The sequence below is a fragment of the Cherax quadricarinatus genome, chromosome 68 (assembly GCF_038502225.1).
Source record: "Cherax quadricarinatus isolate ZL_2023a chromosome 68, ASM3850222v1, whole genome shotgun sequence".
Classification (NCBI taxonomy): Eukaryota; Metazoa; Arthropoda; class Malacostraca; order Decapoda; family Parastacidae; genus Cherax; species Cherax quadricarinatus.
The window spans coordinates 12,830,916-12,854,343 of NC_091359.1; the positions used below are offsets into that span (position 1 = coordinate 12,830,916).

Genomic DNA, 23,428 nt, shown 5'->3' on the forward strand with positions numbered 1-23,428 from the left:
CTCCGTTATGCGCGCCGTGAAGGTTCTCTGTACATTTTCAAAGTCAGCAATTTCACCTGCCTTGAAAGGTGCTGTTAGTGTGCAGCAATATTCCAGCCTAGATAGAACAAGTGACCTGAAGAGTGTCATCATGGGCTTGGCCTCCCTAGTTTTGAAGGTTCTCATTATCCATCCTGTCATTTTTCTAGCAGATGCGATTGATACAATGTTATGGTCCTTGAAGGTGAGATCCTCCGACATGATCACTCCCAGGTCTTTGACGTTGGTGTTTCGCTCTATTTTGTGGCCAGAATTTGTTTTGTACTCTGATGAAGATTTAATTTCCTCGTGTTTACCATATCTGAGTAATTGAAATTTCTCATCGTTGAACTTCATAATGTTTTCTGCAGCCCACTGAAAGACTTGGTTGATGTCCGCCTGGAGCCTTGCAGTGTCTGCAATGGAAGACACTGTCATGCAGATTCGGGTGTCATCTGCAAAGGAAGACACGGTGCTGTGGCAGTTACGGTGAAAAGCTCTGTTCCACAAGGCACAGTACTCGCTCCCATCTTGTTCCTCATCCTCATATCCGACATAGACAAGGATGTAGTGGTCAAAACTTTTCCAAGACAATGACCTAGCATTTGCCTTTTGTCTTTTTCTGACAACAGATAATGTGCACTACAAAACCTGTTACTCACAACAAAATGCTTTTTATGTGTTGGGGATGTTTATTTAGATTGTTTCATCAAAAGCTAAATCTGTGCGAGTCATTGAGATTTGATCTTGCATCTGTTATTCACTGCCTTGTCATTTACCAGTTCACGCTGTTGGCGTTTGCAGGTATTTTGAACCTGTCACATATGTAAGTAATCTATTTTACAGAATTAATTTATATTAGGGTTGCAATGAATAATATAACGATACATCAGAACCTTAGTTACAGTAAACTAAACCATTAGGCTTTCATTCAAAGGGAGGTAAGTGCCGTGGTGTTGGGTTCTTGACTCATGGGAAATGGAGCGTCCCTTCCCTTCAACTCAAATATGATTACTTCCCATTCTTCAGCCGCCTCAAATTCGGCACTGTCACTTATTCCCTCACTGGAAAAGAATGCTAGGATCGCCCTCTCCCCGAGGAAGGTTCCTTGACGCTGGTGAGGGGATCTTAGTCTAAGGAATTGGATCTGTGCTTCAGTGTCGTGAACTGAGCCTGAATACCTCCCCATCCCCATAGGAGCTGTAGAATCCCTAGGGGTTTAGCGCTCCTCATGATTATAATAATAATAATGGGATCGTCTCTATTTCTTCACTGGTAGGGTAAAGAATGTTCGAATCTCCCTTTTAACTTCTTCACTCAAAGAGGGCGCTTGGAAACACTTTTCCAGCAAAGGTAAGTGAAAAACACAATCTAAATCAAAGAAATCTAAATATTTCGATTTCAGAGAGATTCTTCAGTAATTTTTTACTTGTTTTAATGCGTTCCTTTTCGCCTTTTATCAATGAGTGTTTGTTTCTAGTGAAGGAAAAGCTACCAAGAAGCTCTTCACCAGTGAAGGAGCATAGAAGACAACAAGAACAAGAAGCTCTTTACCAGTGAAGGAGTATAGAAGACAACAAGAAGCTCTTTACCAGTGAAGGAGGATAGAAGACAACAAGAAGCTCTTTACCAGTGAAGGAGTATAGAAGACAACAAGAAGCTCTTCACCAGTGAAGGAGTATAGAAGACAACAAGAACAAGAAGCTCTTTACCAGTGAAGGAGTATAGAAGACAACAAGAAGCTCTTTACCAGTGAAGGAGGATAGAAGACAACAAGAAGCTCTTTACCAGTGAAGGAGTATAGAAGACAACAAGAAGCTCTTTACCAGTGAAGGAGTATAGAAGACAACAAGAAGCTCTTTACCAGTGAAGGAATATAGAAGACAACAAGAAGCTCTTTACCAGTGAAGGAGTATAGAAGACAAGAAGCTCTTTACCAGTGAAGAAACAGAGAAGCAGACTGAACCAGGAAGTGGCAGTAGAATAAAGCAACATATAAGGATTCCAAACCATTTTCATTACGATTTCTTGAGTCACATAGGGGTTCAAAAATTAAAATACTAACAATAATTTTGAATTATTAATTCAGGTTAAGTCTATTCACTAAGTTGTTTAACTCTCACTCTCAGTATTTTTTTGCATTTACTCCAATATACAAAAAGATTTATGGGACGACTTGTTTTCACTGAAGAATAGCGTGCTTTGTGCATTATTTAAGTACATAAGTATTAAATATTTATTTGTCATTGCAGTAAGTAGCATTTAACAAGCGTATAATATATATATATATATATATATATATATATATATATATATATATATATATATATATATATATATATATATATAGAAGTAAGGTGCCTGCACAAAAGCTGGAGCTCATCCCACATAATAGCGTCAAAGATTCATATAAAAGAAATTAAATTCCTGAGAATCGTTTATGAAACAGGACAGAAGCATTGTTGTCTAGTATTTGTCTTCACATTGTAGGTTACAAAAGAATTGGAAGTAACTGATGACTAACAAATTTCCTCATTTCTATTTCTATATTCTTTTAGGTTGGTGCTTTGGATTATGTCATACGTACAGATCTCACTTGCCAACTTCTTTTGTTCTGACTAATTACACTAACTTGCAAATCATAGTGGGTCACTAATCATTTGTCTAACTCCTCACCCCATACCGTATTTAATCCTTTACTATTCTTCCCTACCCCTCTTTCTCACCTCCTTTCCATATTCTGTGGTCGACGATCCTTGTAACACAGGATCCTGTGTTCAGTACTGAGTCATGTGAGAAAGACTCTCTCACAGGGAGAGTACGGTGTGAAGGTGGTAACTAGCCCGGAGATGTGATTTTAACTGCTAGGTTTGCTTGTCTACCAGCAGATCATGTATGGTCTTGACCACGTCTAGTGTGGTCATCAAGAAGGCGCCTGGTGTGGCCGTGAAGACCAGGTCAGGTGTGGTCAAGAAGGCGTCTGGTGTGGCCGTGAAGACCAGGTCTGGTGTGGTCAAGAAGTCGCCTGGTGTGGCCGTGAACACCAGGTCTGGTGTGGTCAAGAAGGCGCCTGGTGTGGCCATGAAGACCAAGTCTGGTGTGGTCAAGAAGGCGCCTGGTGTGGCCGTGAAGACCAAGTCTGGTGTAGTCAAGAAGGCGCCTGGTGTGGCCATGAACACCAGGTCTGGTGTGGTCAAGAAGGCGCCTGGTGTGGCCGTGAACACCAGGTCTGATGTGGTCCCGTCAGTCATGTACGATATAATAATATCTTAATTTACTACAAGTACATGTACATGATATACAGACAATAGCTGACATCAGTGACATACTACTATATAGAAAGCCGCTTGTTATGAAGAACATTTCGGTTTCAACTCACAGATTTAAATAAGGGTAAGAGAGAGATTCTTATTCATTTCATATTGATTTTATTTATTATATTTTATCGTTCATGTATACCATAATAAGTTATGTTTTTCTTACAACTGAAGGGAAGAGGATTGACCTTTATGGTGTGGCCTAAAAGGCATTGTTGCTAAACCAATGTTTTTCACTATTTACCATAGGCTCCTCCACCACCATAGCTGCCACCGCCACCACCACCTCCGCCGCCACCACCTCCGTGGCCTCCAAGGCTGAAACTACCAGAGGAGGAGCCGCCACTGTATCCACCGCCGCCGCCACCACCCTTGCCACCTCCGAAACCGCCACCGCCGCCACCACCACCTCCATGGCCTCCAAGGCTGAAACTGCCAGAGGAGGAGCCGCCACTGTATCCACCGCCGCCGCCACCACCCTTGCCACCTCCGAAACCGCCACCGCCGCCACCACCACCTCCATGGCCTCCAAGGCTGAAACTGCCAGAGGAGGAGCCGCCACTGTATCCACCGCCGCCGCCACCACCCTTGCCACCTCCGAAACCGCCACCGCCGCCACCACCACCTCCATGGCCTCCAAGGCTGAAACTACCAGAGGAGGAGCCGCCACTGTATCCGCCGGCCCCGCCACCACCCTTACCACCACCGAAACCGCCACCGCCGCCACCTCCATGGCCTCCAAGGCTGAAACTGCCAGAGGAGGAGCCGCCACTGTATCCACCGCCGCCGCCACCACCCTTACCACCTCCGAAACCGCCACCGCCGCCACCACCACCTCCATGGCCTCCAAGGCTGAAACTGCCAGAGGAGGAGCCGCCACTGTATCCACCGCCACCTCCGCCGCCACCTCCGCCGCCACCACCTCCATGGCCTCCTAGGCTGAAACTGCCAGAGGAGGAGCCGCCACTGTATCCACCGCCACCACCCTTACCACCTCCGAAACCGCCACCGCCGCCACCACCACCACCTCCATGGCCTCCAAGGCTGAAACTGCCAGAGGAGGAGCCGCCACTGTATCCACCGCCACTGTATCCACCGCCACCTCCGCCGCCACCACCTCCATGGCCTCCAAGACTGAAACTGCCAGAGGAGGAGCCGCCACTGTATCCACCGCCGCCGCCACCACCCTTACCACCTCCGAAACCGCCACCGCCGCCACCACCACCTCCATGGCCTCCAAGGCTGAAGCTACCAGAGGAGGAGCCGCCACTGTATCCGCCGCCGCCGCCACCACCCTTACCACCTCCGAAACCCCCACCGCCGCCACCACCTCCACGGCCTCCTAGGGTAAAAGTGATTGTTCCTGTACCTCCACTGCCTCCATAGCTGCCGCCACCTCCGCCACCTCCCCCACCTCCATGGCCACCGAAGGTAAAACCACTGCTTGACGAGCCACCGCCATAGCCTCCACCTCCACTGCCTCCACCACCGTGGCCTCCACCACCTCCAGTTCCGAGGGTGAAGCTGGAGGTTCCTCCACTACCTCCGTAGCCGCCGCCCCCTCCACCTAGGATGAAGGAAACAGCTCCGGTTCCTCCACCGCCGCCTCCCCCATAGCCGCCGCCGCCGCCTCCCCCATAGCCGCCGCCTCCGCTGCCGCCGCCTCCGCTGCCGCCGCCTCCATGGCCGCCAGGACTGGCGATACCTGACGCAACTAATAAAGTCACACCCAGGGTAAGAAACACCAATTTCTGAAAAAAAAAAATCGAAATATTGTATCGCTCGAAAAAAAATACCAAGTTTAAATTTCCCCTCCCCATAAGACTAATATAACAAAAACAAACATTAAATGTTGTTGGTCAGCTCAAGAAAATGCATAATAAACATTAACTGGAGTAATTTCTTTTTCTTACGATTTATCCTGAGTAAATATCTATAACCAAGATTTTTGTTTTGACTTTGAGATGTAGGATTTTATACCTGAAGCCTCAACGTTACTATGGAAAGTGGAAAGATCTGAGGCAGCTATTTATATATAAGTGTGATAATATTTTTGCTGGTATAATTGATATTTTTTGACGAGAAATGGCAGTTTCTCTTCTTATATACTCTATTTCTACAAGTACATGTACAAGGTATATAGTCCTGGCTGACATCAGTGACATACTGCTATGTATAAAGCTCCTTGTTATGCTGAGCATTTCGGGCAACTTAGGTTAATTTTGTCCCAGGATGCGACCCTTACCAGGTACCTATTTAGTGCTAGGTGAACAGAGACAACAGGTATCTTAAGGAAACGCACCCAATCCACCCGTACCGGGATCGAACCACGAACCTCAGTGTGTGAGCTGAGTGCGCTACCACCTGAGCTACGTCATGTAATGACCCGCTCAATAGAATTTTTGGTACTGAACCAAAAATCACGTCATGTTTGATATATATAATTTTCTCGACATCACTTGAAAGCGAGTGGCGTATTTTTCGTGTAATATATTAAATGAGATTGTGTCGTGGCATGTGTTGTTTCAGAGCCATTGTTTATTCTCTAGCCTTTGTGGATATACAGGTAGTACTGGCTTTTAATGTGTGAAATACTGATTATATAGAGTACATTTTTCCCCTGATTGTCTCTTTTACCCTGAGTTCTGCTTCGTAAGTTTTCTGTTTACCGCCCCACCTTAGTTACTTCAACAATGATAAGAGAATTATCGCAGTGTATATTACCTTCCATTGAACATCCAGGAAGAATCTATTTGGTTTAGAGTTGCTCGCCTCTTAAAATGGGAAATTAATGTAAGAGATTTTATGGGTAACTCTCTTCTTCTCCAGTCAGTGTGCGCCCACTCCATGACATTGGATAATATACATTTTTTCCATTTTTGTACAAGATTGGATTAATTTACTTTAGTAGCTAATGTGTAGATAACAGAATAATTTTAAAATGTAGGATTAGTCTTGCTAGTATTTACTATTTTAAAACATTTATAATAGGTGTTACTATTGTCATAAGTAACAGCAAAGCGTTATTATCGCCTTATGCAACACTAATGTTACTGATCATATAAACCTTCGATGTTTACTAGAGCAAGAAAGAGATGGATTCAGAAATTAAGAATAATAACATATCTTACCATATTGGTGTTGTCAGGTGGGAAGACAAGACAGGAGAATGATGAGCTGTGTAATGCAGAGCTTATATACCAGACCTGTGAGAGCTCCGTCACTAAGACCTTGATGTTCATGACACGAGTTATGTTCTCTTCCATTTATTCAACTAGGTGACGCACTATTTTATATTGTGTCATCCGATGTCAATATGAACGTCTCTTAAACACAATGTCAATTACAAAATTTCCTGAGCTTCGGTTCCCTCTTGCGAATTTTTTTTATGATGTGGCATTTTTTACCATTTTGTTAGTTTTCTTCATGCAAAAAGTTTAAGTTCTAATATGGAAAATCCATCATTAATAAATTCGAGCATAGATTATTCAACGAATATGTTCAGTAAATGCTTTAACAAAATTATATGATAATTTTTAAAACCATTCTTCTAGGGCAGCTACATAGTTGGAATAGAATGAAATTCTTCTACAGTTAAACTAAACTCACACTCAAAGTGTTGTTTAGTTTAATAAGTAAAACAAAAAAGTGTGACCATCAGACGTTGTCTTGAAGAAATGTGTGATAATAATTGTGTTAGAAATGAAAATATTATCGTATATGTCTCATCTGAACTGAGAATGATTTAATAATCTATCGTTTTACTTGTCACTTTGATATCTCTTTGTCGGGTGAAGACACTCTCCCTCTTGTATATATATGTATATATATATATATATTTTATTATTATTTTTTTATTATCACACTGGCCGATTCCCACCAAGGCAGGGTGGCCCGAAAAAGAAAAACTTTCACCATCATTCACTCCATCACTGTCTTGCCAGAAGGGTGCTTTACACTACAGTTTTTAAACTGCAACATATATATATATATATATATATATATATATATATATATATATATATATATATATATATATATATATATATATATGTATATATATATGTTGTGCCGAATAGGTAAAATTGGTCAATTAGCAAGAACTCATTTAAAATTAAGTCCTTTCTAAAAAAAATTCTCTTATACGTTTAAAGATACATTTTTCGATTTATGTTAATGAAAAAATTAATTTTTGTACCAAAACAACTTACCTAACCTTATTATAACAAGCGCAATTTAATTTAGCCTAATCCAACCAAATATATTTTAGATAAGTTTACAATAATTTATTAATAAACAAACAAAATGCAATATATTTTTTTCGTTACGTTCATAATGATTTTTGCGAAAATATTGCATACACATTTTCGATTGCCTTATTCGGCAAGAAGAGCGTTACTATTTAAGCCAAAATAGCAAGTTTTACCTATTCGACAATATATATATATATATATATGGGAAGTACAGTGCCTGCACTCTGAAGGAGGGGCGTTAATGTTGCAGTTTAAAAACTGTAGTGTAAAGCACCCTTCTGGCAAGACAGTATGGAGTGAATGATGGTGAAAGTTTTTCTTTTTCGGGCCACCCTGCCTTGGTGGGAATCGGCCAGTGTGATAATATATATATATATATATATATATATATATATATATATATATATATATATATATATATATATATATATATATTTATTTATTTTATGCAAATATCGGAAACCAAGCAATACAGGATGCAAGACAACCACGGGGGAAGTAAAATGATAATGTAGGTTGACACACACAAGGTGTCCTTCTCTAGAGGCAAATGTTCACACCTACAGCCTTGATTAAATAAATAAAATGGGTTCCTGGAAAATTATTGAGGCTGAATAGTATGCTTCTGCAACCACATCTTTTGTATATAAACCTGCACGTATAATTTATTACGTTAAATGGTGCACAAGGTTAGACAGTTACAGATTTGAAGAAGGACAGAACATTGATGTGATTAGTATAAACTACGAATGCTTTCAGAAATACTTGACAAATACATTGGTGTGTTGAGAAATTTATATGTATTCAGAATTACGCGGTATATGGGATTTTAATTTAAAATGTACAGCTCCTCGAACGACTACATGAAACCCAAACTATATATATATATATATATATATATATATATATATATATATATATATATATATATATATATATATTTATATATATATATTTATATATATACATACATATATATGTATATATGCAATAAGATCACATAAACAGGTGGTATCAGAATATGCAAAACAACCAATGCGAAAGGATAGTGAAATTCCAAGCGCATTCGTGACTTTTCACATTATCAAGGATAGTTCTTCGATAATGTGAGAAGTCACGAAAGCGCTTGGAATTTCACTATTCTTTCACAGTGGTTGTTTTATATATATATATATATATATATATATATATATATGTATATATATATATATATATATATATATATATATATATATATATATATATAATGTGTGTGTGTGTGTACTCATCTATTTGTACTCACCTATTTGTGGTTGCAGGGGTCGGTTCATAGCTCCTGGCCCCGCCTCTTCGCTGATTGCTACTAGGTCCTCTCTCTCCTTGCCCCATGAGCTTTATCATACCTCGCCTTAAAACTATGTATGGTTCCCGCCTCCACTACATCACTTTCTAGGCTATTCTACGGCCTGACTACTCTATGACTGAAGAAATACTTCCTAACATCCCTTTGATTCATCTGAGTCTTCAACTTCCAATTGTGACCTCTTGTGTCTGTGTCCCTTCTCTGGAACATCCCGTCTTTGTCCACCTTGTCTATTCCGCGCAGTATTTTATATGTCGTTATCATGTCTCCACTGACCCTCCTGTCCTCCAGTGTCATCAGGTGTGTGTGTGTGGGTGTGTGTAGGTGTGTGTGTGTTTCGTCAATCACTATATTACAAATTAAAATCTACGTCTTACTTACTATAATGTCTAAGTAAATTGCGATAGGTTTTAGACCTAAGCAAAATATATAACCAGAGAAAAACAAAATTTCCAGATATTTTTATGTTATTAAACAATGGGTTTTTAAATTGCATCTTGTCTGCACGTTCTGGTTTGTGACTGTTAAATGGAGCGTATTCAAACTGCAGTTGCATCATCCCAGTCACTCTCCCGAGGTCAAGATGATTGGAGAATAGTTTTTATTGAGGTCAGGAGGATTGGTGAACAGTATTGTTGAAGTGAAGATGATTGGTGATGAGCTATTGCTGAGGTTAGGATGATTGGTGATGAGCTATTGCTGAGGTTAGGATGATTGGTGATGAGCTATTGCTGAGGTTAGGATGATTGGTGATGAGCTATTGCTGAGGTTAGGATGATTGGTGATGAGCTATTGCTGAGGTTAGGATGATTGGTGATGAGCTATTGCTGAGGTTAGGATGATTGGTGATGAGCTATTGCTGAGGTTAGGATGATTGGTGATGAGCTATTGCTGAGGTTAGGATGATTGGTGATGAGCTATTGCTGAGGTTAGGATGATTGGTGAGTAGCTATTACGAAAGTCATTGTTAGAAAGTTTCTGTTAAAGGGGTAAGTTTTCACTACTTAAATTACGAGATTTTATATATATATATATATATATATATATATATATATATATATATATATATATATATATGCCCTCCTTTGATGTATTGTTTTTATAGATCCTTGATAATGTGAGAAGTAACGAAAGCGCCTGGAATTTCACTATTTTTTCACAGTGGTTGTTTTTTGTGTGTGTGTATATATATATATATATATATATATATATATATATATATATATATATATATATATATATATATATATATATATATATATATATATATATATATATATGTCGTGCTGAATATGTAAAACTGGCCAATTAGCAAGAACTCATTTAAAATTAAGTCCTTTCTAAAATTTTCTCTTATACGTTTAAAGATATAGTTTTTTCATTAATGTTAATGTAAATTTTTTTAATTTTGCACCAAAAGAATCTTAGAAAACTTACCTAACCTTATTATAACAAGAACAATTTGTTTTAGCCTAACTCAATGTTTACAGTAATTTAACACTAAACAAACACAGTGAAATATTTTTTTTCGTTAGGTTCAGAATGATTTTGACGAAATTATTGCATACACCAATTTTCACCTGTCCTATATGGCAAGATGAGCGTTGCTATTTAAGCCAAGATCGCAAGTTCTACCTATTCGGCACGACTATATATATATATATATATATATATATATATATATATATATATATATATATATATATATATATATATATATATATATATATATATATATATATATATATATTGTTTCGAAAAAGACCTCCATAAATGTGAAAATGGTTGGCAAAGCCTTTCAGAATGGCTAAGTATCCAAACATCCAGAATACGTGGAATTATGAGAAAAACCCATGAAAGATAATGCAGCTTGCTCATTCTTTCTTTCCGTGTCTTGGCTTTGTAAAAAAAAATCCCAAAATCTAGTGTAATTAGGAAACTTTAAAAATTATCTCGTCTTCCCTCTCAAGAGATATCTCAGTAGGCGTGGCTTAATGACCTCCGTCAAAAAAAAAAAAAAAAAAATTCAGGAGAGGGAGCGAAAGGTCGCAAAGCCGAAAGCTGAGGAAGATGTCCGAAAATAGAAAGTAGTAGAAGATAAAACATCGTTGTCTCCCCCCCCCCCCCAATCAAATTTTTTTAAAGATCTGACTTTGCTATAATCACTGATGCCAACGACCAGTTTCCTGGGGAATCCACTTTATCCCTCTCATGAAAAGAACATGGAAGAACAAGAATTTATTGAACCCAAAATTAATTTCAGCTATAGACAGTATAGGAGGCGAGCGGCCAGATGTCGCTTAATATTATATCTGAAACAGCTCGCAACACTGACCAAAATCTCGAGGAAATGACTCTCGGTTAATCCTCTTTGAAGTGCGGCCCTGAGCAGTAGGCTGATCTTATCCATGTATTTTATTTTTCAACTGACTGAGGCTGCACTGGTAGAGAAAGCTTCTGCTCAACTTGCCAACAAAGAGAAAGCGAATAAAGACATCACTCGCACATAATCACTCTCTTTGCAGAGGCACTCAGATACAACAGTTTAGATGTCCCTCCAAACTGCCAATATCCCAAACCCCTCCTTTAAAGTGCAGGCATTGTACTTCCCATTTCCAGGACTCAAATCTGGCTAACCGGTTTCCCTGAATCCCTTCACAAAATATTAACCTGCTCACACTCCAACGGCATTACACCCACGCAAAAGTTTGTTTCAAGTCACAAGCATAGAAACATGGACGAACATACAAAGGATCGCTATATACTGAATTTGTGTCTTTATCCACCGTGTCGGTATCTCGTACTATTTTTCTCCAAATCAAAGTGAATCGACTTCCCGTCTCAGTGTCCGCCACAGATGGCAACTACCAGCTCTTGGGAACACCTCAGATAGCTTTAGGAATTGCACAGGAAGTAACACCAGGAATGTTTCAGCTCTTGCAACTCTGTGGTGGAGGGTATAGGTATGGACATTATCACCATTAACACTTGCCGTTACTTTGGATGCTGTGCTATTTTATAGTTATTCCCGTCACTGCATGGATACGACATGACGTTATTTCCTGTCTTAAGTTGTGCTGTTCAACAGAATCCAGAAATACGTGAACAAAATTGACCAAAGAAGGTTCCAAACAGGTATCGAGGGCACCACTTCTGGTTCATCCCTATTATCATTCAAAGAACTTTGGCCGTTCCCCGACGACCAAATCCAACCTGAAACTTACCAAGATGATTACCAGAGATTTCTGGAACTTGCTGTTATCTTCCTTGATGGAAATCTTGATTCATCAATGCGAATCAAGTGCCCAGGTGCGACGGATCACCCCTCTTTCCTCCGTAAGGCATGCGTGTTATAAGAGGCGACTAAAATGCCTGGAGCAAGGGGCTAGTAACCCTTTCTGTAACTAAATATATTGTAGATAAGGTTACAGTAATTTAATAGTAAACAAACACAATGAAATATATTTTTTTCTCGTTACGTTCAGAATCATTTTTTTCGAAATTATTGCATACACAAATTTTCTCTTGCCTTATTCGGCAAGAGCGTTGCTAATTAAGCCAAAAATCGCAAGTTTTACCTATTCGGCACAACATATATATATATATATATATATATATATATATATATATATATATATATATATATATATATATATATATATATATATATATATATAGGGGAGGTTCCATCATTAATAATGATTGACGTAACAGGACACAGTTTTATTTTAAGATCAGTTTATTAAAAGTACTATGATTCAGGGATCATTCCATCATCAGGATATGTGAAACATTATATTGATACGCAAAACATCTAAGAATGGCTTTTTGCACATTAAATTACGAAACAAGCTAAAATTATATAAATATAACCAAAGGAACACTCATAGGAGAGTAAGATACCTCATGTAGAGGAGGCAGGTTTTGACTATATGCATACACGGGTCGATTAAATGAGAAATCCTAAACAGGAGAGACACAACATCAGCGGAAATAGTGTAACTGTTGATATACTGTTATCTAGTTTACGCTTCAACGATCTAATCCTAATGTATGAACTGTCTAAAATTACATCTAACATATTTTGTGCTTATATTATTATTTTATTGTCAGCAGTTTATGATTTTTAGTTTATATATATATATATATATATATATATATATATATATATATATATATATATATATATATATATATATATATATATATATATATATATATATATATATATATAGTGTGTGCGTGTTTCAGTATACAAGTGGGTGTAATATAACAGCAGTGAAGTGTTTGTAATGTGATCCACTCAGATGGGCAACATTTTTATACACTGATTTAGTGTAGGTTTTCAGTTGATCTAAACGAGGTTTATTTCCAGGAGCCTCCAGCATCATAGCCGCCGCCGCCGCCGCCGCCGCCGCCGCCGCCACCGCCGCCGCCACCGCCGCCGCCGCCGCCGCCTCCGCCGCCACCGCCGCCGCCACCGCCGCCGCTGCTGCCTCCGCCTCCATATCTACCACCGGCCCCGCCACTGCTGCCTCCACCTCCATAGCTGCCGCCGGCCCCACCGCTGCTGACACCTCCTCCAAGGTTGAAGTTATTGCTTCCAGTACCAGCACTGCCGCCGTAGCTGCCACCACCGCCGCCGTTACCGCCACTACCTCCATAGCTGCCACTACCACCGCCACTACCACCGCCACTGCCACCACCACCGCCGCCGCCGCTGCTACCACCTCCATGGCCTCCGAAGGTGAAACTACTGGAAGACGATCCAGCAGCATAACCTCCACTGCCACCTCCCACTCCACCTCCACCATATACACCACTGCCACCTTTAGCACCTCCATTGCTTGCAAGGTTGAAGGTAATAGTTCCAGAACCTGAGCTACCACCATAGCTGCTACGACGACCACCACCTCTATTGCTGCTACCGCCACTATAACCACCGCTACCGCCGCTGCCGACACTGCCTCCACCTCCACTACCTCCATGACCTCCAAGGGTGAAACTACTGGAAGACGACCCGGCAACATATCCTCCACTGCCACTACCTCCACTGCCGCTGCCATCACTGTAACCACCGCTACTGCCGCTACCACCACTGTAACCTCCGCTACTGCCGCTACCACCACTGTAACCTCCGCTACTGCCGCTACCACCACTGTAACCTCCGCTACTGCCTCTACCACCACTATAGCCTCCGCTACTGCCGCTACCACCACTGTAACCTCCGCTACTGCCGCTACCACCACTGTAACCTCCGCTACTGCCGCTACCACCACTGTAACCTCCGCTACTTCCGCTACCACCGCTGTAACCACCGCTGCTGCCGCCACCTCCACCTCCATGGCCTCCTAGGGTGAAACTACTGGAAGAAGACCCGGCAACATAGCCTCCACTGCCACTACCTCCAATGCCTCCACCACCACTGCCACTACCCCCTCCATGGCTTTTACCTCTGCTGTCACCACCTCCATAAACGCCACCACCATTGCCACCATGACTTCCAAGATTGAACATAATGGTTCCAGAACCCTGGCTACTACCATAGCTGCCACTACCTCCACCGCCACCTCCACCGAGGGTAAAACTACTGGATGACGAACCAGCACCAGAGCTCCCACCTCCGCCACCTCCACTATATCCTCCTCCACTACCTCCACCTCCACTATATCCTCCTCCACTACCTCCACCTCCACTATATCCTCCTCCACCGCCTCCACCTCCCCTATATCCTCCACCACTGCCACCACCTCCACTACTGCCTCCACTTCCGTGGCTTCCAAGACTAAAGCTGCCCATTGAAGAACCACCACTGTAACCCCCGCTGCCGCCACCTCCTCCTATTCCTCCACTTCCACCATATACTCTCCTGCCTCCACCGCTACCGCCACTTCCACCGCCATGGCCTCCAATGTTGAAAATGCTAGTTCCGGTGCCTCCGCTTAAATAACTACCACCACCACCACCACCACCACCACCACCACCACCACCACCACCTGCACCACCACCACCTCCACTTCCATGGCCTCCGGTGGAGCTAAAGCTGCTCACTGAAGAACCGCCACTGTAGCCGCCACCTCCACCATATCCTCCGCTGCCACCAGTGCTGCCACTACTGCCACCACCATGACCTCCAATGTTAAAACTGATACTTCCTGCGCCTCCACTTCCATAACTGCCACTGCCGCCGCCGCCGCCGCCGCCGCCGCCGCCGCCACCTTTTCCACCAGGCTTGGCCAAGCCGGAGACAGCCAGCAGGGTCAAAATGGCAAACACTGACACCAGCTTCTGAAATTATATCAAAATTCATTATTATTCTATTGTTAATAACTCCTGAAGGTAAAAATACATCACACACATGCACACGATAATATATATATATATATATATATATATATATATATATATATATATATATATATATATATATATATATATATATATATATATATGTCTTAGATATGTGAGAAATCACGAATGCGCTTGGAAGTTCACTATTTTTTTCACAGTTGTTGTTTTATACAAAGGAGTTTTCGTTTTGTCTGAAAGTAGATGTTTTAATTATTTGTATTTTATAAATAATTTATGAAAAAATCCTAGTAATATTTTAATTCATTTTCTTATGAAAACTAATCACTTCCAGTACTGTTATTGTTATATTTATTTTTATATTAATTTTAGTAGTACTAGTAGTAGTACTAGTAGTAGTACTAGTAATAGTAATAGTAGTAATAGTAATAGTAGTAACAGTAATAGTAGTAATAGTAGTAGTAATAGTAATAGTAGTAACAGTAATAGTAGTAGTAGTAATAGTAATAGTAATAGTAATAGTAGTAATAGTAATAGTAGTAGTAGTAATAGTAGTAGTAATAGTAATAGTAGTAACAGTAATAGTAGTAGTAGTAATAGTAGTAATAGTAATAGTAGTAGTAATAGTAGTAATAGTAATAGTAGTAGTAGTAATAGTAGTAATAGTAGTAGTAGTAGTAATAGTAGTAGTAATAGTAATAGTAGTAATAGTAATAGTAATAGTAGTAATAGTAATAGTAGTAGTAGTAATAGTAACAGTAGTAGTAATAGTAATAGTAGTAACAGTATTAGTAGTAATATTATTAGAAGTAATAGTATAAGTAGTAATAGTATTAGTAGTAATAGTATTAGTAGTAATAGTATTAGTAGTAATAGTAATAGTAGTAGTAGTATTAGTAGTAATAGTATTAGTAGTAATATTATTAGACGTAATAGTATAAGTAGTAATAGTATTAGTAGTAATAGTATTAGTAGTAATAGTATTAGTAGTAATAGTATTAGTAGTAATAGTATTAGTAGTAATAGTATTAGTAGTAGTAGTAGTAGTAGAGGTAATAGTCATAATGGAAGTAGCAGTATTGGTGGTGATGGTTGTAGCAGTAATCGTAATTCGAGTAAAGTTATCGTTCATGTTGGTTTCGTTGTTAGTTTTCAGCATTATTTTTTATATTATTGGTTCCCACGTTGCAATAACTTGTTCACATACAACTAATGTTCTTGCTTTTCTCCAGACCACAGATTTCCGTGGTCATGCAGGTGTTGGTAGACTGAATCCATCAGGAACCACACACAACTGCAGACGTTCTTTATATTTCTGTGTCTGCCACACTGACACCTGCACATGTAAGTACATATAAGCACACGTAGTGTCCCTGTTTTGGTTAAATGGAGAAGAATGTACTTTATCCCCCTTGTTTTGGTGCGCATTTCAAAATACACTGAGTGACGAATTAAGAAATGATGGTCTTACCATAGTGGTGCTGAGAGAGCCAAGTTCCTTCACAAACTGAATGAACAGAAGTCTCTGGAGAGGTTTTATACCAGCGACTGGAGTACTTCGTCACTCAGGCCTTGAAGGACCAAACCACACTAATGACTTTTTGTAATTACTATTTCGTCAGGTACTCGATCTATAAATTTTGAAAACGAGAGAGATGGCGACTTTACGATGAAGATGCCAGGTCGTCTTCATTTCTTGGTGGAACATTTATGTATATATATCAGAGACAAATTGTCGTGTGTAAATGTTTTGTGCAGATATTAAAACCTTCTTATAATTTTAAAACACGCATTCACCGTGAAAATAACGTTTACAACATTGAGTTTAAAGTAGATACTTTGCAACTTGATAAAACATTACGTAAATTGGCATCTAGCTTGTTAAATAATTGGATATTCATCGACCCTCTGTAACGAAGAATTCATAATCGCCCCAATTCATGCCTTTAGAACAGTTTAAGTGGTATACTAAAGAAACTAGTTTAATAAAACGTTTTCATCTCCTTCATAAGTAATTTATTCGAAAGAATAAATCGTTTATCTACTGTTACAAGACATACAAAATATAGGGTTGTATTATATAGCAAAATATACTCTAGGAGACACGAGGTCGTTACTTGTCGATGTTAAGGTGAATTATGGTTACAGGGAAAGAATTTGCTGCTAAATAATAGTGATTTATTATTTTCCTAATGTTGTAACTGCTTAATTTTCCCAGTGTTATAATTGCTTTATGTTCGTTACATTGTATCACGTTAATTAATTTGTAAAACTAAAGCACTTTAGAAATTCCGTCCTTATGAATATCCATATATGATTATCTTCAAAAATTGTTTTTGTAATATTTCATTATATCTACCTGGAGGGTGTTCCGGGGGTCAACGCCCCCGCGGCCCAGTTCCTGAGGCCTCCCGGTGGATCAGGGCTTGATTAACCAGGCTGTTTTTGCTGGCCGTACATAGTTCAACGTACGAATTACAGCCCGGCTTGTCGGGTACTGTCTTTAGGTATTTGTCCATCTGCCTCCTGAAGGCAGCCAGGGGTCTATTGGTATCTTGTATCTGTTAAGTATTCCGGGGATCATAGCCCCAGCAGTTAGGTCTCAGACCAGTTCCTAAATTAGAAAAGTGGGTGTATATTGAATGTAAATGGAAGTGTATACGATTTACAGGACATCTTACATGTACATTTAATCGTAAGATTAAATGAATGATTCGTGAATGATTCTTGTGATTGCTAGCGCACGTGGCTCACACTCTGAGGTCCGGAGATCGAATCTCCTCCGATACGGCTGGAAAACATTAGGGACGTGTTTCCATAAGACACCTGCTGTCCCTGTCCACCCATCAGTTTAAAATGGGAAACTGGGTGTTAGTCGACTAGTGTGAGTCGTATCCTGGGACAAAAACTGACCTAATTTGCCCTAAACGCTAAGCATAACAAGGAGCTAAAAAACCTACTACATAATGCTGGATACAACACGTTTAAGAATCTTCAGTTTTACACCCAAGATAAAACGGTAGTACCTACCTGATTTGTTCCTCTCTTGCAAACGTGCATTTATCTATGCAATAAGAAAAGTACTCTCTCCTTACCTAATAAAAAATAATGCATGGAACAACCTGGAGAGTGACGTACTACAGGCAGGATCTATACACTTAGATCCTGGAGGTGACCTAGTAGCGACCAGCGAAGAGGAGGGGACCAGGAGCTGTGAATTGCCCCCTGTAACCACATATAGGTGAGTACATACTAGAAGGAAATATTATAAATAATGACCAACTGAAGTTCTCAAAGTGCACTAACCTGTAATTGAATTATTTTATTTTACACTCTTCTAATTATCTGTCTGTCGGACTTATTCTTTTATACAAACGGGACATGTGTATTAAAGAAGCCTGAAATCTGTCTAGATTTCTGACCTAATATTCTGGCCTTATATTCTTGTTTCCTCCACCCCCTATATATATATATATATATATATATATATATATATATATATATATATATATATATATATATATATATATATATATATATATATATAATATATATATATATATATATATATATATATATATATATATATATATATATATATATATATATATATATATATATAATATATATATATATATATATATATATATATATATATATATATATATATATATATATATATATATATATATATATATAATATATATAAATTAATGTAGTGCCGAATAGGCAGAACTTGCGATCTTGGCTTAAATAGCAACGCTCATCTTGCCATATAGGACAATCGAAAATTTGTGTATGCAATAATATCGCCAAAATCATTCTGAGCCTAACGAAAAAAATATATTTCACTGTGTTTGTTTAGTATTAAATTATTGTACACAAATCTACAATATATTTAGTTGGGTTAGGCTAAAATAAATTGTTCTTGTTATAATAAGGTTAGGTAAGTTTTCTAAGATTCTTTTGGAGGAAAATTAAATTTTTTTACATTAACATTAATGAAAAAAATATATCTTTAAACATATAAAAGAAAATTTTAGAAAGGACATAATTTTAAATGAGTTCTTGCTAACTGACCAGTTTTACATATTCGGCACGACACACACACACACAATGTATATATATATATATATATATATATATATATATATATATATATATATATATATATATATATATATATATATATATATATATATATGCATGCATGATAAAAAAAAAATAACCGAGGTAAAGAGCGTGTATTTAAGTTCTCTCCCAACTCCTCTCCAGCAGGAACGACCAAGGGATGAGTTTAATCATAAAAAGGAAGAAGTATCACTTGACCTCCAGTGAGTTGATGAGTTTGACATCCATTCTGATGACTACCACCGGCACCTTTATTGTCAATCACTGTGTTAAGATTAACGCTGGTCGGGGGCTGAATTGTCTCATAATTGCTTTATACTTCAGATAAATTAAAGTTTGTAACTGATGTAATGTGATTTTATTCAACAACGTGCCATTCGATATAATTATCTTATTTAAGCATAAATCTGCACTTTCTGAAGTATATGTTGTTGTTACAACTGTTTACATGACTGAACACAACATAGCTGCCGTTAATCGTACTCGTTAATAAGACGATTGTGCAACATTTCTCCAGCCAGGGGGGTTAATTAGTGCATACTAATAAGAACGAAGGAAAACTTATCAAGATCGATGGACTGACCACTTCGACTCCAAACTGAAGGAGTGATAGCCTCAAACTTCTCCTTTTCCTCCGTTCTTCTCCGTATTAGACTGATGAAGCTTCTAGCCGGGTAAAACTTTTCCATAATAAAGATACCTAAATGTTTCACAAGTGTTTTATTCATCAATTTGCTAGTTTTCTAAACCATTTATATAGTAACCATTCCCTTTGTTCATATACACTACTTCCTATTTCTTTGATAAAGTTTGCGGGGAAGAATATATAAATTTTTGACTACTGATTTGTCGATTTTGTTGTATCTGAAGGCTAATTGGATACATTATTATTATTAACGCATTTATAGTCAAAGGCAAACATAATGAAAATTTTAACAAATGAGAGCATTCATTAAGGCCATTTACCTTCATTATCCCACCTAACCTCCCCCCACTCACCCTCTTCCCAAATTTCTATTCTTACCCATCCTTCTTTCTTCTCCATCTTACCAAATCTCTGGTCAAGACAACTTCGAGCATTCATTCGTTCAGTGGTGCCGTTGACTAGGCAACAAACACTCGCTGGCAGGTTGTCTTTTTGAGGAAACCCGACAATTCTTACTCTTCGTCAGCAAATGGCTTCCTGACGCGGAACTTAAGTCATACGATGACCCATTCATTGGTTCCTCGAAGGAGAGTAAATGATGTAGAAGTGGAGGTATCGGACGTCTTGTGGCTAGGTTGGCATAGGTAGAAACGTTGGGCATGTTTCTTTATACATGTTGTCCCTGTTCACTAAGTAGTAAACTGGTGTTAGCCGACTGTTGTGGGCCGTATCCTGGGGGACAAGACTAAAGAACACCAGTGGAAATAAGACAGTCCCCGATGACGCACTGACTTACTGGTTCATCCTTGGGTCGTTAACACTCTGGGTTAAAACTCCGAACAAAAATAATACACAAATAACCAGCACATAGGAGAGAGAGAGAGTAGCTTACGACGACGTTTCGGTTCAAATTGGACTATTTACAAAGTCACACAAAATCTTGTCATGTCCTAATGACCCTATAGCTAAGGCTAGGGGATTCAGGTCCAGTGACTTGGACGAACATGATATCCGGAAATCGAGCTGCCATTTGCCATATGAATGATCACACAGTATGGTAGCTAATATCTTCTTATACAAAAAGTGGTGCATCCTCCGGCTCTTGGCCAGGATGTGTCGATATAACGATGGAGAAAGTTCTCTAATCTCCAGAAAGAACATGTACTCTGGTTGGCCCAGTCCCCTGTCTTCCTCTGACTTTAGGTCTTGTCCAAAGTTTTGGCGAAGATTTGTCTCTGATCACCACCTCAGGAAATCAGGAGGTGATAGAAGGCGAAAGTTAACACCAGCAAGGAACTCGAGGAAACCCAGTATCAGACGACTTGTGTATACAAGGCAGCAGCTCTTCACTCATAAATCTGAAATGATCATTGCAGGTCACATATGTCAGAGGAAATGACTAGATTTATCAAAAGTGGTGGTTGATTAAGTTTTAACAATTTTATTAAAATTGGTTTCTCTGGAATAACCGAACAATGTCTCTTCTGATCAGAAATAAATCACAGTTTTTGACTTTATTAGTTATCCTTGAACTTAATTACTTAGCTATATGCATATCTAAGCGCGAGTAAATCTATTTCGATAAAAGTTTGTATTGATTTTTTACCTGTGATGGTTTTAATTTGTCTTTATGGAAGTCAGAATTTTCTTGTCAATATTGGATGGCCAGAGGAACTACCACATTCAGTGTTTACGAATCAATATAACAGGAATGAAATTCTAAGTCAAATAAGAGGTATGAAGAGGTAATACACACTTTTACCCATAATTAGGTTTTCAGAATATCAGAATTGGTGTTTCATTTTAACAGACTCCCAGTTCGAATCTCCCAAAAACTTGTTGGATAAAATCTAGTCTGCATAAAAAAAAAAAACATTATAAATTTCATTTATTAATTCATAAAGTGCAATAAATACATAATACAATAACTTTGAGTGTTGCATTTCATGTTTCAATTGAAATTTGAAGAATTGCATCTTGTTACTGAAGAAGTGGAGGACAGGTGGAGGACAGGTGGAGGACAGGTGGAGGACAGGTGGAGGACAGGTGGAGGACAAGTGGAAGACAAATGGAGCAAGAATTCAAAGATTTCTCAGTAAGAAGATTCAGTATTTACACAGTAATATTCGATTTATTTGCCAAAGCCTCCATCGTGGTTAACACTGTAGCCTTCACCATAGTGACCACAGTAACTACCACTGTAGCTACCTCTGTAGCTGCCGCACCTACCTCGATGGCTACTACTGCCACCACTACCTTCATATCCGCTGCTGCCATTGCCACCACCGCCATAGCCTTCCCCGCCACGACCTCCATATACGCCACCGCCGCTTCCATAGCCTCCGCTCCCGTTGCCTCCATGGCCACCGCTGCCACCACCTCCATAGCCTCGGCTGCCTCCTCCATACCCGCTCCAGCGCTGAAACACCATTCCTGACCTCCCCGTCCTCCACGACAGCCCCCATCATAGCCGATATAGACATCTTTATGACCTCCTTCCCAGCCGCTTTCCCCATACCCGCCACCTCCACCGCCCCTACCTGGATAACCACCACCACCTCCGCCTCCACCACCACTAAGCCCATGCCTGTCACTATCGCCACAGAGGAGAATGCAAAGTACAAGTAAAGCAGTAGCAGCAGCAACATACAGAGCAAGAGGCATTCTTGAGCTTCCCCAGCGCTCGGGCTTCGGCCCAAGGTTGAGGTGTGACTCCAAAAGGATCCTGCAGTGCTTGCTGCCTTTGCATTTCCTGACATCGTCTGCTGCTATACAGCTGCCACACCCTTCGAGTTCAGTGTGGGCGTGGTTTGTGGTAGACTAAAGTGCCTAGCTTCTCCCTCCGAGCCCCGTGGGGACGGGGAATGGGGCTAGGCCTGGGGACAGCTGGTCGCAGAAGACGAAGAGGTACTTGTACCTCGTCCCATGGCAGACATTGGTCTGAGACACTCCCTCGACAGGGAGCCGAGGCTGGGCCACCTCTTGGAAACGGCCCGGGCCAGGCGATTATACCGGCGAATCTACAACAGAACAGAGCACCACTGCCACTATAGCCTGGACAAGATGGACACAACCAACTGCCTCACTCACGGAAACACTAATACCCTCTGAAAAAAAACAATTATCAAATAAATCCTGACGCCCAAGACAATAAAGCTGAAGGAAAATTACTTTCATATATAAATTTACGATTCTGTTTTAATTTAGCCTAAGACAAATTAAAAAAATATAGCCAATAATTATTATTGATTACAAAGATAGGATAGATAATTCGACATATCTCTTGAATTGAGCTGTAAAGATTTTATTCATGGAGAAGCGTTAAATGCATGTCACAAAACATCTGGGAAATGGGAGATAATCAGGTTTGATTCGAGGAAGGGGAAATGTAGTTTCAATTCCCGGAATCAAA

At 39.6% G+C, this 23,428-nt stretch overlaps 3 protein-coding genes across 3 annotated transcripts in view; all 3 read right to left on the reverse strand.

Moving 5' to 3' along the window:
- LOC128697687 (ctenidin-1-like) overlaps nucleotides 1-23,428 on the reverse strand; it is a 153,673-nt gene that overhangs the window by 24,016 nt on the left and 106,229 nt on the right. The window lies entirely within an intron of this gene.
- LOC138854738 (uncharacterized) lies at nucleotides 3,471-6,488 on the reverse strand. Its single transcript, XM_070099518.1, has 2 exons — nucleotides 6,467-6,488; nucleotides 3,471-5,086 (listed from the first exon to the last, which is right to left on the reverse strand). The coding sequence occupies exons 1-2, from the start codon at nucleotides 6,467-6,469 to the stop codon at nucleotides 3,572-3,574; spliced, it is 1,518 nt and encodes a 505-aa protein (XP_069955619.1). The 5' UTR covers nucleotides 6,470-6,488; the 3' UTR covers nucleotides 3,471-3,571.
- LOC138854712 (loricrin-like) lies at nucleotides 13,296-16,732 on the reverse strand. Its single transcript, XM_070099473.1, has 2 exons — nucleotides 16,711-16,732; nucleotides 13,296-15,218 (listed from the first exon to the last, which is right to left on the reverse strand). Exons 1-2 carry the CDS (start codon nucleotides 16,711-16,713, stop codon nucleotides 13,296-13,298), a joined length of 1,926 nt encoding a protein of 641 aa, XP_069955574.1. The 5' UTR covers nucleotides 16,714-16,732.